Here is a 13883-nt window from a genome sequence, read left to right on the forward strand (position 1 = left end):
GAAAAATGAAATTGCCCAGTTACCTTCACTGATACATTATGGAAAGAACAGGGGATTAAAATTAGGAAATTCAGGCTCATATCCCACTTAGCCAACCTGCTTATTACAGGACTTGGGAAAGTTACTCAGCGCTCTTAGCAACCTTTTCCTTATCTGGAGAGTAAAGATATTAGTAGAATTCTTGTGGGGATGATATGATAATATACATACAACTGTGAGCACAGTGTCTGGTCCAGGAGAGGTGATCAAAAATCAAGCACACCTAAGCTGTAGAGTCCTAAGCCATGGTGATGCATTCCTGAAGGAGGCTTAGCTAGTTCTGTCTTCAGTGGCTGGAATGTAATTGTCTCTTGGTCAAGTCCTACCCATTTGCTGGCTGTGGCTAAAGTTGTAATGGAGGGTGTGTCCCAGCAGGTGAGTAACTGCTTAGAGCCATGTGGACACAGTTTGGGGCAGTGCCCACCACCTGACACTAGTCCCACCGAGTATGCAAATGGTGAGGTGGGTATCTCTGTAAACTGTGACCCAAGGCCAAGTGGCAGTTGAAGTAACTAAACCCTTTAAGCCTTGGTTTCTTTGTCTGTGAAATGAGGCTAATGTAACAAGGTGAGCAATTTAGTAAAACCAAAAAAATCGGTGTTTGGGGTTTGGTTTGGTTTCAGCCGTGTGGGTGTGGGTAGAAGTGGCATTCGCTAATGCTTTTGCTCTGAATGCCCAAAGGAAGAATAGAGCTTCTTCCTTCCCCTTCCCCGCTTCCCATTCTGGGAAACAGAGGTCATTCTGGGGTTTCTGAAAGGGTGCACTCTCTCACCTACCCACCCCAACTCCGCAAGTAAAGAGCTGTTAAGTCTTAGGCCCCTGGGGCGGGGGAGAGGGAGCCATCTGTGTGGTTCCAGAGGGAAGGGGGGATGAGAGTGGCGGCTTGAGTTGAAGAGGGGAGTCGACTGAGACGGGGGCACAGGGGTGGTGGTCTCGGCAAAGGGGGAGGAGTCGCGTCGGGGTGGGCTGGCCACGACTGCCCGCAGGCACAGGGCATGAAGACCAGGGGGCTGCACCCGGACTCGATGGCGCCGCTGCCCCCCAGGGACCAAGACGAGTGAAGAGCCAGTCTCGGCAGTGCCACGGTGACCTGAGGCCCAGAGCTCCACTTCCTTGGACCCCAGGGAGCAGAAGAGGTCCTCGCACACACCGAAAGGGTTTCCTTCCGAGCCTGGGAGCTAGGAAACGGAAGGAAACTGCTAACTGTTGCGCCTGAGGTCGCGGCGCGGATCCACACCCACTGCCCTGACGCTGCAACCTGGGACAGCTGCCGGGGGGAGCCGCTGCCCCGCAGTACCGCTCAGGGCCTCCCGCTCTGTCCTGGCCGCGTCGGGTTCGCGCTCCAGACTCTGGACGCAGAGGCCCCACGCACGAAGAGGAGCGCGGGGAAAAGAACTTTTACGATCCACTTCCTGAGGCGCTGCCGGCAGGAAGTACTTTTTCAGAATCAAGAAATTCTGGCTCCGGGGCCCACATTTGTAGTGGGAACGTTGGCCGGTCAACACGCATCCTCCGGGGGGCCCTGAACCAGGTGCCGAGGAGAAAAAAACATCCTCTGAGTCAGACAGAGAACGCCGGGACCACCTTCGGGGGCTCAGCTCACGACAGGGGTGCCTGTCCCTCTACGGGGAAGTCCCCTCCCCCTCACTTCAGTCCGAAGGTGCAGTGACACCTGCCCCTCCAGGGCTCAAGGGCGTGGCCTCCCTCCTGCCAGGAGAGCGGCTTCGGGCACTTCCTGGGGGCTCAGGCCAGCCCTCCCGCCCTCTTATTCTCAACGCCTCGGCCATACCGCCGCCCGACTCTGGAGCTCTCTGAGCCCCTCCACTTTAGTACTAGGTGTGCTGTGGTGTGAGGAGGGGCCTCTCACACCTCCCCAGCCCCTAACCTCCCCCGTTAAGGTCCCAGTGCGCCCCAAAGTGTCCCAGAAGAAAAGTGAACTCTGTCTCAGAAACACTGAAAAACCACCCAAGGAGGTGAACTCACCTTCATCATTTGGGAAACAGGCATAGCTCTGTTTGTTCTGCAACGCGCTTTTCACCACCGGGAACGGAGAACAGAGAAGAGTTCTGAGAATCACGTTAGGAGAGGAGCCCCGCTCTCCCCACTTGCCGCAGGCAGGGGGGCCAGGACCTCAAGCCCCTTCCTGCAGTCGCACCCCGCTGAGGGCTTCAAGCGTCTTCCCATTACCCCATGACTCACAGATCCCACATGTGAAGGAGACCCTGAAAGAGATCTCCCTTTTGACAAATGAAGAAACTGAAGAATAGAGAGGTTATGGGCTTTGCACACAGCAAGTTAGTGGCAGAGCCGGGATGGTTCCTCTGCGCCTGAGCCAGTGTGCTTGTGCTACAGGCTCTGGCACAGTGATTCTCAGCTCCTGCAGCCTATTAGCATCACCTGGGGCGCTCTAACCTGCCCCCTACCACTGCCCAGGCCCCGCCAATTAAATCAATTAAATTGGACCCTCTGGGGGCAGCCGCTGAGGGGTTGGCAGTTGTAAAAGTTCCCCTAGTGATTCCCTGTGCATCCGGAGTGGAGACCCCTCTAGATTCAGGCATGGGGCTTCCACCCTAGCTCCAGCTTGTGTGGCTGTGTGATCTTAAGAAAGTCACTTACCTTTCCGACTCCCGTTTGCAAACTGCTATGGCATGATGCCCATCTTCCTGATTAAGAGCAAACAGAAGGCTCAGGACACCGGAGCTCCCCTGGAGACCAAAGAACAGGCATCATGAGATGTGATGGAATGTGGAAAGATTTTTATAAGCTTGGTGGACTGTGGTTATTAGATTCAAAAGAATGGTTTTCTGGGGAAGGAAATCCAAAAAACAGGGGATGTATGTATACGTAGAGCTGATTCACTCCGCTGTGCAGGAGAAACTAACACAACACTGTAAAGCAACTATACTCCAATAAAAATTAATTATAAAAAATGATTTTCTGTTTCTACAAGGAATCCGAAAAAACAGGTGATGGCCGTTCTTTACTAGAAGCCTATCTGGAATAAGCCTGCCCCTACAGAAACCACTTTTGAGCAGTGAGGCCACAGCACAGTGGCAGGCACACAGTAGGTCCTCAGTGAATGTTGGCTTAGTGAATGCAGATGGGATGGGAGGCCAGTGTCTTTGAATGCACCCTGCTATGTTAAAAAGCCTGTCAGAATAGCCCTCGGCCTCCTGTGGAGGGCCCCTGAGTCCAGGCCAGGTTGGTGAGCACAGCTGTGCCCGCAGAAGTGCAGCCTCGCAGCCTCTTGGGGCCTGCCACACTCTGCGGGACAGGGAAGCACTCCCAACGTGCCGGGAGAGCCAAGGCAGCCCTGGCTTTGTGGTTCAGAGAATGTCAGAAGGATCATTTTCTTCGGAAAAAAGTATTCGTTAAGGCAGGTCTTTCCCTCTTAGCAAAAAAACCCCCAAACAAACAAACAAGTAATTTCCTCTAGCAGTCTTAGCCAACATTTTTTGGCAAATCATCACTGGACAGGGAGACCTGAGGGGCATGAGTGATCACTGTGGCAAAGGGTCAGCTGAAGAACAAAACAGCAGGCAACAGGGAGCCACGGTGGGTTCTTGAGTAGGGGAGGGGCCTGGTAAACTCAGGGCTACAGCGCGGATGGGAGAGGGTGGAAGAGCAGAACCTCAGCAAGCCACTAGGGCCTTGGCTCCCTAATTGTAGGAAATCGCTGAGTCCTGTCATCACTTGGGCCACCTGCCCCTCTGACAGCTCCAAACTTCCACCCCAAGACCCCCTCCCCCCCAGTCCAAATGCCCCGCTGTACGGTTTGTCTCACAGACAAGTTGCTGAGCATAAGACAGTGTGTGCCCAGCCAGCCACGGGCCATCCCATTTCTCTTGTGCGAAGCCTTGGGGCCAGAGGACCTCCTCATCTTGGAAGATGCTGTGAATGGTGGCAGTTGTCATCTTTCTAGGAAATCTGTGGTAATGATAATAATAATGATAATCATAGCTGCCACTTACAGAGAATATCCATGTGACTCTGAATCCATCCAGGTCCTCACCCTGACCTCACCTTGGTCACTCTTCCCTTGTTCACTCTTCCCCAGGGCCCTGGCCTGATGCTGTTCTTGAACTTGAGAGGCAGGTTCCTACCTCAGGACATTTGTACTTGCTGTTCCAGATCCCTGGGATGCTCTTCCCCTCAGTGTCCTCAGGGCTCCCTCCCTGACTTCATTTAGGTCCCTGATGAAATATCACCTTCTCTCTAACACAGCTCCCACCCACCCTCTCTCCCTCTTGATTTTTTTCACGTACCACTCCTGACATGTATGTTTCTTCGCCCGTTTGGCTCCAGCCACCTCACCCTTGTTTATGAGCTGCTGGGAACAGGGACTTGATTTTGTCACCACTTCTTTCCCAGAGCTTATTGCTGACTGGACCATCACAGGCACGCAGAGGACCTCTGTGGAGTAAACAATACCAGGGCAGGCACATGAGAGTCACCCAGTCCTACATTGGTAAACAGACCTCGGTAAAAACCAACCCTCTGAAACCCAGAGGCGGAGGTGATGACCTTGAGGGTCCTTGCAGCTCCAGGACTCATGGCTCAGTGGGGTGAGAATACAGTGGGAGTCTGTACAGCCCTCTGGATTTTCGCACGGCGGCTCCTTTCTTTAGGACACAGGCCCCGGCACCTCCCCAGCGTGGGAAACGCCTTATCCCCATGGTTACGAGGGCCTCCTGCCTCTCCCCACCTGCCACGGGAGACCAGCAGGTCCTGGCCACCTGTGTCCACCTGCCGGCCCCTCTCAGCGCACCGCCTGCATTATTTCCTCTCTGGCACTTTTCTCTATTTGCAGTCACCTCTCTTCTGTATCTGTTTACTTGTTTAGAGTCTGTCTTTCCATCTAGAGCAGAGCTGTTCCTCAGAAATATAATACAAGCTACGAACAGGAGCCACATAAGTGATTTTACGTGTTTCAATAGCCACATTAAAAAAAGAAGAAATAGGAAATACTCTTTTTAAAAACATTTTTTCTTTAACCCAATATATCTAAAAGATGCATAATCATGACATGCGATCCATATAAAGTACAGGATGTTTTACATTCCTTTTTTCTCACTAAGTCTTGGAAATTCTGTGTGTGTTTTACACTCACGGCGCATCTCATTTCAGATTTAGCCACACTTCCGATGCTCAGTGGCACACCTAGAGGTAGGGACCTGGGCTCTCCTGCTTGCACTGGGTCCCCAAGTGCAGAAAGGAGCACTCAGGATGCAGAGCAGGTACATTTACCTACCAATGAGGCAAAGTCAATGTTGGTGCGTGGGTCTGTCACTGGGTATCCTTGGAGCAGGGGCCGGTGGAGCAGATGCGTGTATATGTGTGTGTGAGTGAGTATACCTGTGTGCAAGAGAGTTTGGGTCTCTGGAATCAGACCAACCTTGGGTCAGTCCTTCCTCTGGCACTTCCTTTGGGCCTTGGTTTTTATTTTTTCTGTGAAAGTGAGGACGAGGTACCTTCTTACCACATAGTATAGTTGGGAGGATTAAATAGATAAATAGATAGTGCATGTAAAAGCATAGGGCACTGGCCGGGTAAATAGGAACTTCCTTTTCTCCCTCCCTCCCGCCCTTCCTTCCTTCCCAGCCCTTCACAGGGCTGTTGTAAAAATCAAATGAGACAATGCCGTGATAGAGCACAGAAAACTACAGCCCTGTGTGACGGCCGCATCACTCACTCATTCAGTGGTTGTTCGTGGACGGAGGGCCCATCGCGCGCTGGCCCCGTGGGCACACTTCACGCTGAATCCGCAGCGCCTACCGTGGTGCCTATGTTGACTTAACAGGTGCTCAGTGTAAATGTTTACTGAGAGAATGGGTGGGTGGGTTCTGGGGAGGTTGTAGCCTCTGCAGCTGTCAGTGCTTCTGGAAGCCACAGGAAGGCTCCACCTGTGGGAGAACCTGGGCAGGGGAGGTGGGAGCGGGAGGGGTGGGGGAGGGGAAGGGGAGGGGAGGGGAAGGGGAGGGTGGGGAGGGGAGGAGAAGGGAGGGGGAGGAGAAGGGGAGGGGGAGGGGGAGGGGGAGGGGGAGGGGGAGGGGAGGAGATGGGAGGGGGAGGGGAGGGGAGGGAGGGGAGGGGAGGGGGAGGGGGAGGGGAGGGGAGGGGAGGGGAGGGGGAGGGGGAAGGGAGGGGAGGAGGGAGGGGAGGGGGAGGGGGAGGGGAGGGGAGGGGAGGGGAGGGGAGGGGGGGAGGGGAGGGGAGGGGGAGGGGAGGGGAGGGGAGGGGGAGGGGAGGGGAGGGGAGGGGAGGGGAGGGGAGGGGAGGGGGAGGGGAGGGGAGGGGAGGGGAGGGGAGGGGGAGGGGAGGGGAGGGGAGGGGAGGGGAGGGGAGGGGGAGGGGGAGGGGAGGGGGAGGGGGAGGGGAGGGGGAGGGGAGGGGAGGGGAGGGGGAGGGGAGGGGAGGGGAGGGGGAGGGGAGGGGAGGGGAGGGGAGGGGAGGGGAGGGGAGGGGGAGGGGAGGGGAGGGGAGGGGGAGGGGAGGGCGAGGCCCCCATTGCGAGGCTGCACCTTTCTGGAGCCCAGGCCTGTGAGCTCCCTCCCACCTGTGTCCCCAGACCCCGGCAGCGGTTTGGTGGGGGCACAATCCGCAGGGCTGCTCACCCTCCCCGCTCAAAGCGGGGTGGGCTCTTCTGAGGGCAGATCCCATCCCCCATTCTCGAAACATTTCTGCGCGAATAGACGCCTCAGGCGTCGGCTGTTTGTCTTTGGAAATGAGTAAAAGGCATCGCCCAGATTTGTTTCTAAAATGGGCCTGGAAAATGTTCAGGGAAAGATTTATTTTTGCAACCGGGCTTCTGCCAGGCACAGATTGTATATCTTCTGTGAAAACGTCCTGGCTGATGAGAGGAGAGAGCTGAGAAGCAAGGCTGGTGTTGAGGTCCACGGCCGTGTCTGGACAGGGCTGGGCGGCCGGCCCATGGAGGCCGGTTCGGGCTGCACAGGGCTTGGCCTGAGCACTTCCCTCCCATAGAGGAGCCCCCTCTGACTGCAGGCAATGGGGCCACCCCGCTACACCCACAGCTGCCCCGACAGCTCTTGTGCAACGTCCAGTGGAGACCGGATCGCGGGGCACCTGATCCCATTTCAAACGCACCAGGAGAGCCTCTGTGTCAGGAGCCCGCGGACCCCGGCGTCTGAGGCCGAGCTCCGGGATGCCCACCGTCTCCCACGGGAGCCGGCCGCTAGGTCCGCACGAGGCTCTTCCGGGGTAGGAGGGAGCCAGCCGCAGAGCAGAAGGCGGTACCTCAGGGGCCTCGAACCCTCAAGGGCTCCATCAAAAACCACGAGGGTGGGCTTCCCTGGTGGCACAGTGGTTGAGAGTCCGCCTGCCAATGCAGGGGACATGGGTTCGTGCCCCGGTCCGGGAAGATCCCACATGCTGCGGAGCGGCTGGGCCCGTGAGCCGTGGCCGCTGAGCCTGTGCGTCCAGAGCCTGTGCTCCGCAACGGGAGAGGCCACAACAGTGAGAGGCCCGCGTACCGAAAAAACAAACAAACAAAAAACCACGAGGGCGGCCAAACTGAGTTCACTCACCTCCTAGTAGCTCATGATAAAAACTACCAGGTATGGGGAGGCCCGGGAAGAACAGCCGGCAGAGCGCCCACCCCACCCTGCCGTCCCCTGGGCCCCGGCCTCCTCCCCAGCTCTTCCGGGTACCTGGCTACAGGGGTACATACGCTTTGCCCAGGTTCTTGCCCACATTTGGGGAGCCCCACGTGCGTGCCTTAGGCATCTCCTCTGTTCTTCAAGATCTGGACCGCATAATCCATGGACCCTCGGGCTTCCCAGGGACTGTAGCCGCTTCACACTGTCCCCACCCCCGGCCCGCGGCTGTCCTCGCTGTCCGTGGGCAGCCCCAATAACCTCTGCCTCCCTGCCTGCCTCCCAACCATGTATGTCCTCCTTGGGTTTCCACACACAGTCCTGCTTCCCACCCACCCTGCACTCTGGGAAGGCAGCAAGGGGTCTGTAAGCTGTTTTCAAGATTTCAAAAAGCCCAAAGGAAATCATACATTTACCTCAGTGAGGTTCCCAGACTAAATAAAACATTAAGTTTATTTGCTTTGGGCTGGAGTCATATCAACTCTGTGTGGTAACAGTGGTTATCTTGGCTGATCCGAAGCACTAATTGGCAGCAATATGTCTTTGATGAATAAAACTCAAAGGACAAATTATTATTCAATAAATGTAGTTTGTTGGGTAGATAAAAGCTTTCGAAACATGGAATCCCTTGAGGAAAGAACTAAAAAGGATCTTTTGTGGTGAAAGGGGTGGGGACCTCCGATCTACACGAATGTCATACTTTCATTAAAGCACAGCACACACATTTTTCCATAGGCCTTTGATGCCAGATTTCTCAAAAGCGAATTTGACTTCACAGCATTTCTACAAATAATACATTGTTCATGCCAGCTTTTCCCAAAGTGTGGTTCACCAAACCCTGCTGATAGGTGTTCCTTGGGAGTTCATAGGAAAGGGTCCATGATCAAAAAGGTTTTGGGAAAAACTAGTTAAACAATGTTAAACCATTTATTATGGAATTTTTCAGAGCTCTCAATAGGTGACACGAACTGAGAATCTCCACGAGGGACACAGCGTGCGCCATTCCTGGCAGTTGGTCAGGGATCCATTTTTTTTTTGAGGCACGTTCTCAAGTAGTGTTCCACAGAGCACACTTTGGAACCCATGAGTTTATGATGACAAAGATGACCCAAGAGCCCCCTGACAGCCATGAGGGTGGACAAAAATAAAGAGGAGAAAGATGGATGAAGAGACAGTGGAGGGTAGAAGGTGAGGCGCCAGCACCAGAGAGGGAGGGACGGACATACCAGCAATGGCAGCACTTCTGGAATCATCTCTCTGGTCCCTCTGCAGAATGGAGATGGAAGACAGGTACGAAACAGGGGTCGCTGACAGGCTGTGTTATCCCAGGGCCCTGGATTCAGAGGAATAGCTCAAGTGACTTGGGGAATTTTGCTTAATTTGACTTCCAGCCCTCATCGTGTTTTCTCCTGTGAAAATAGCAGGAAGCGGGGGGTTTATGAGAAGTGTGTCAACAGCCTTCAGTGAAACCCACTTAATAGGATCCTACCTGACTCCTCATCTCTGCAGGCCCTCCGAGTTCCCTCTTCCTTCCTCCGGCACCTACGGGTAGACCCACACAAAGCCGCCTCTAGGCTTGCCCCAGAACAAATGACATGATTCCCAGTGTGCTGTTACAGTGTGGCTCTGACACACGTCCAGATGCAGCATGAAAATTAGGTGACATCCAGATGTTTTCCCAAATGTGAAGACTCTAGAACAACTCAGAGAAGGCCAGTATGGAAAAGGAGAAGTGGTCTTGTGAAGGCTTCTCCAGGAAAATGCACAGACACGTGGCTAAATCTGCTTTCTGCAGCTCCTTTGCAAAGAGAGTAAATGGAACACCTAATCAGGAGCGAGGAGACAGTGCCTTGCAGGCAGCTGGGTGGGGAAGGAAGAGGGAGAGAAGGAAAAAGGAAAAGGATGCACTTTTAGCTCCTACAATATGCCAGGTCCTTCCACCCATGTTCTTTTATCTCATCCCCAGAGATTCCCAGTGAAGTAGATTTATTACCTCCATTTTACAAATGAGAAAACCAAGGCTCAGAAGATCCATGGATAATTAATTAATGATCTGTAGCCCAAAGTCCCACAAGCTCCCCCTATGCTCTGCTGCATCTAGGAATTCAGAAGACCTGACTTGGTTTAAAGAAAGTGATTGCCCAGTCAAGAATTCAAACAGAAGACTCTGGAAGACACAGCTGAGAAACTGTGAGGAGGGCAGTTTCAGGAGGAAGCCGAGAGGTTCATCCCTGTTTCTTGCCCCCACCCCCCGTGTCAGGGGCAGAGAGTGTGAGGCAGTGACAAACCAGCAAGAAACCCAGGCTGACCCCTAAGGAGCTGGCCAGAGATGAGACCACTGGCCATCTGGGCTGTGATGCTTGAACCAGCACAGGCTCAACAGCAAGAACGTGGTGGCTGAATTCCTAAACCTGTGATTGGAAATGACTGAAAAGCTTCATCAGAATCTAGAAATGGTTTCCGTTTGTGCTTTCTAATTGTGTAGAACTTTGAACTTTGCATGCAAATTTCAAATCTCTTTTCTCTTTTTACTCATGTTAACAGTCCTGGGAGGTGAGGGGTGGATAAGCAAGTTATTAGTGTTTCCACTTGACAGATAAGGAAAGTAGGGCTCAGAGAAGTAGGGGGAAAGGCATCCTTTATGCCTGACAACTGGTGAATGACAATTCATTACTTTTCTACACTTCTTGATACGGTACAATATCTAATCTAGAAACACCCCTAAGATGAGCCATTCAGTGACTTGAATTGCAGTTAACATCTGTGGCAGAACGAGCACCCGAACTTGAGTTTCCTGGCACCAAGAGTCAGAGTACCCCTTCCTGCCATCCCATTTCTAGATTCAACATAAGAAGTCACCTTCCACAGATTTCCAAGGCTTTACACTCCAAAATGGCATCCAGTCTCTGGAAATACTTTCCGGTGTACTGAGGGATGGTCACCAAAAGTCACACTGACCAGGGTATGGTGACTTCACGCCCAAGCTATCTGCAACCCAGGAGGTGTCTGGAATTTACCGGGCGGTCTTCTGGAACCACAAGCAGATGACTGTTTAGTAAATTAGCCACCAGTGTTAATGGGAAATTTAACACCAGTGCTTCTTCCCAGTGACCTCATTTGTTGAGTCAGACTTAATTCTATCACAACCCTCTGAGCTCAAGGATCCAAGTCACTGGATGGCGTGCTTCTGAGGCATTCTCAGACTGGGTACTACACTTGATCGCCTTAAGGGACGGGAAAAAAATTCTATCATTCAACAGTTGCTGGGTTTCAATGACATATCTGTTTGGCTGCCCTGCCCCCTGCCTTTTTTTTTTTTACACAGTGAACTCAGCCAGGTACTTTGGAATGCAGACATTAATTCATCATTAATTTTCAGATAATGTTGTCATTAAATATTGGTAAGGTTGAGTGATGCTGAAATATTATTCTGAGAAGAGCATTCTAAAATCTCTGCTAGGGACAAGCAGCCAATTTAGGGCAGTTGAACTTAGGGGCGCTGTGCTTTCTGCTTGTTACTGACACGGCTTCCATGCTGTGGGAATAGAAATGGGCTGATTATAAAATTCATTATTATGTTCCCCTGGTGACAGAGACAATGGGCATTTTAAGACAGGAGAATAGAGAGCTTTAGAGTTATCAAGTCACTGGTTAGGATAAGAAAAAGAAACAAGAAGGTCAGTTAAAATAAATAAGCCGTTTGGAGCCCACATCAGGCAAACAATTCTTTTTAATTAAGGAAGAAATTTAAAGAACGACAGAAGAGAAAGGGGGCTTAAAGACAATTTCTGTCAGTGTGAGGTATTTTCAGAAAAGAATTAGGGCAACTAAGGATTATTATTTTCTTAAGCTTTTGATTGAAATCTCAGACTTTTATCCGTTCTGCAGTTAGAAAATGAAGAGACGAATGGCTCAACCTCCCTCTGGAAATAACCTGTAGCTGTTGAAATTCTTGGGGCAAAGTCAGTGGGAAGGAGGGAGCTGTTCAGCCAGCACACTGAGTAATCCTACTTCCTCCTCCTTAGCTTCATGTCTTGGCCACATGGCACATCAGATAATTTTTTTTTTTGGCCTTGCCACGTGTCTTGTGGATCTTAGTTCCCCGATCAGGGATTGAACCCAGGCCCTCGGCAGTGAAAGCACCGAGTCCTGAGCACTGGATCGCCAGGGAATTCCCAACATCAAATAACTTTTGACTCTGCACTTTCCCTCCAGAATTTTCTCCATCAAGGTTGCCTTCTCCCAGGGGGTTAACTCAAGCCTTCACCCCTGCAGGCATGAGTTTCGGGGACCGCTGTCTAAGGGACAGGGCTCTTGTCTCTCTGGCAGCAGAGTGAACTCCTCAGAGCAAAGACCATTCCTTGTCTTTACCAACAAACCCGCACATAGTGGGTGCCAGACTTGGCTCTCGAACCATACAGGTAGTTTAGCTTCCTGCCAGGTAAAAAGACCTCACTAAAGTCTCCAGCATTAAAAAAAATGAAAAATCTCTTTCTATTCTACCATTGGGGAAAAAATCTCTTGGCTGTGTAGGAGTGCTCTCTTAAGTCCCTACCGTGGAGTGTTACACACCATTGAAAAGAATAAGATCTCTATCTGCTCATGCAGAGGGATTTTCTTGGTGTATTTATTGTTCAGGGAGCAAAACAAGTGGCAGAGAATTGTACACTGTGTGAGGCAACTTTTGTAAAACAAACAGTGACAGAAAAGGAGTGACACCCTTTACGTGTGAATTTGTTTGAATGCACAAGGAGAAAAGGGCAAGTTTTTAATAACTGTTACCTTGGGTTACAGGCATAGGTAAAGGGACCGAGGGATGTAAGAAAACACGTTTTGGGGAAAGCACTTATAAACAAAGACAAGAAATGTACGTATTAGGGTAGTCATTACAGGTGTTCATACAGGGGTTAAAACGAAAAACAAAAACAACTTGGAGTTCAACCCTGGAGTTTCATTTTAGCAGATGCAAACCACTCTATATAAGATAAACAACAAGGTCCCACTGTAGAGCACGGGCAGCTATAGTCAGTATCCTGTGATAAACCATAATGGAGAAGAATAAGAAAAAGAGTGCATATATAGGTGTATAACTGAGTCCCTCTGCTGCACACCAGAAACTAACACAGCATTGTAAATCCAACTTTACTTCAATTAAAAAAAATAAAAAAGACAAAAGAGAGGGCTTCTCTGGTGGTGCAGTGGTTGAGAGTCCGCCTGCGGATGCGGGGGACACGGGTTCGTGCCCCAGTCCGGGAGGATCCCACGTGCCGCGGAGCGGCTGGGCCCGTGAGCCATGGCCGCTGAGCCTGCGTGTCCGGAGCCTGTGCTCCACAACGGGAGAGGCCACAACAGTGAGAGGCCCGCATACCGCAAAAACAAACAAACGAAAAGACAAAAGAGAGTCACTGTGGTACAACCACACATTGCAATTCCTCCTGCACATAGATGAACACAGAGAGAAGCTGGGGCAGAGCCCTCGGGTGGTGGTGAGACAGGTTTTCCCCTCCTCCCCCTGCTCCTCTCCCCTCCCCCCAACCCTCCTTCTGCTCTTCCTCCCCTCCCTCACCTCCTCCAGGAAACTTGGCCGGGCTGTGGTATGGCTTGCTCTTTGCCCAGGGTCTGTCACACCACCAGAGAGCCGGTGAGCCTCCAGAGAGGGCAGGTCTGGGTCTTCCTCCTGCTTCTACCCCTCCCAGGATCTGGTGAGATAAGTGACTTACCCAAGGTCACAAAACCTGCCACCCACCAAAACAGGCCTAGCCCCCAGGTCCCCCAACTCCAAGTGTGTTCTTTCTCTCCTGCATCAAGTGGCTGGAGGAAACGAATGTGGACAGATTTTTGGGCTGCTCTGACATCCCTGCCCAGGGAATCCAAGTGAGCTGAGGGCCGGGTATGTCTGTCTGATACAAGGGAAGGCGCCCACCAGCTCCCACCATCCCAGGGGGGCCGGTTACAGGCAGCTCACTGTGTCAGCGAGTCTTCACTTTGCTGCCCGAAGGAGCCCCCTGATCCAGAGGCAGGTAAAAGCCCCGCTGGCACCCGCGTCGGCCTGGGGATCACTTTTAGTGCCCGCACTCTTGCCAAATGTGCTGTTTTCTGCCTTTACCATACGCTGGGCCGCCTGGGGCCGGCGCCTAGGCTCTGCGGGCCTGGGTGCTCCCTGCCTCTGGGCCTCCCTCGCATCCCCACCTCCAAGCACCCCTCCGGCCCACCCTGGCCTCTGCAGGC

General features: G+C 52.5%; 1 protein-coding gene across 1 annotated transcript in view; it reads right to left on the reverse strand.

Annotated features, from left to right (window-relative positions):
* Positions 1 to 6518: 6518 nt before the first annotated feature.
* Positions 6519 to 13883, reverse strand: part of LOC117203171 (uncharacterized) — a 29592-nt gene continuing 22227 nt past the window's right edge. Inside the window, exon 6 of the mRNA XM_049705852.1 lies at positions 6519 to 8988. Coding sequence (XP_049561809.1) covers positions 8672 to 8988 — 317 coding nt within the window. The 3' untranslated portion in view covers positions 6519 to 8671. The remainder of the gene's footprint in view (positions 8989 to 13883) is intronic.

The sequence above is a fragment of the Orcinus orca genome, chromosome 2 (genome assembly GCF_937001465.1).
Source record: "Orcinus orca chromosome 2, mOrcOrc1.1, whole genome shotgun sequence".
NCBI lineage: Eukaryota > Metazoa > Chordata > Mammalia > Artiodactyla > Delphinidae > Orcinus > Orcinus orca.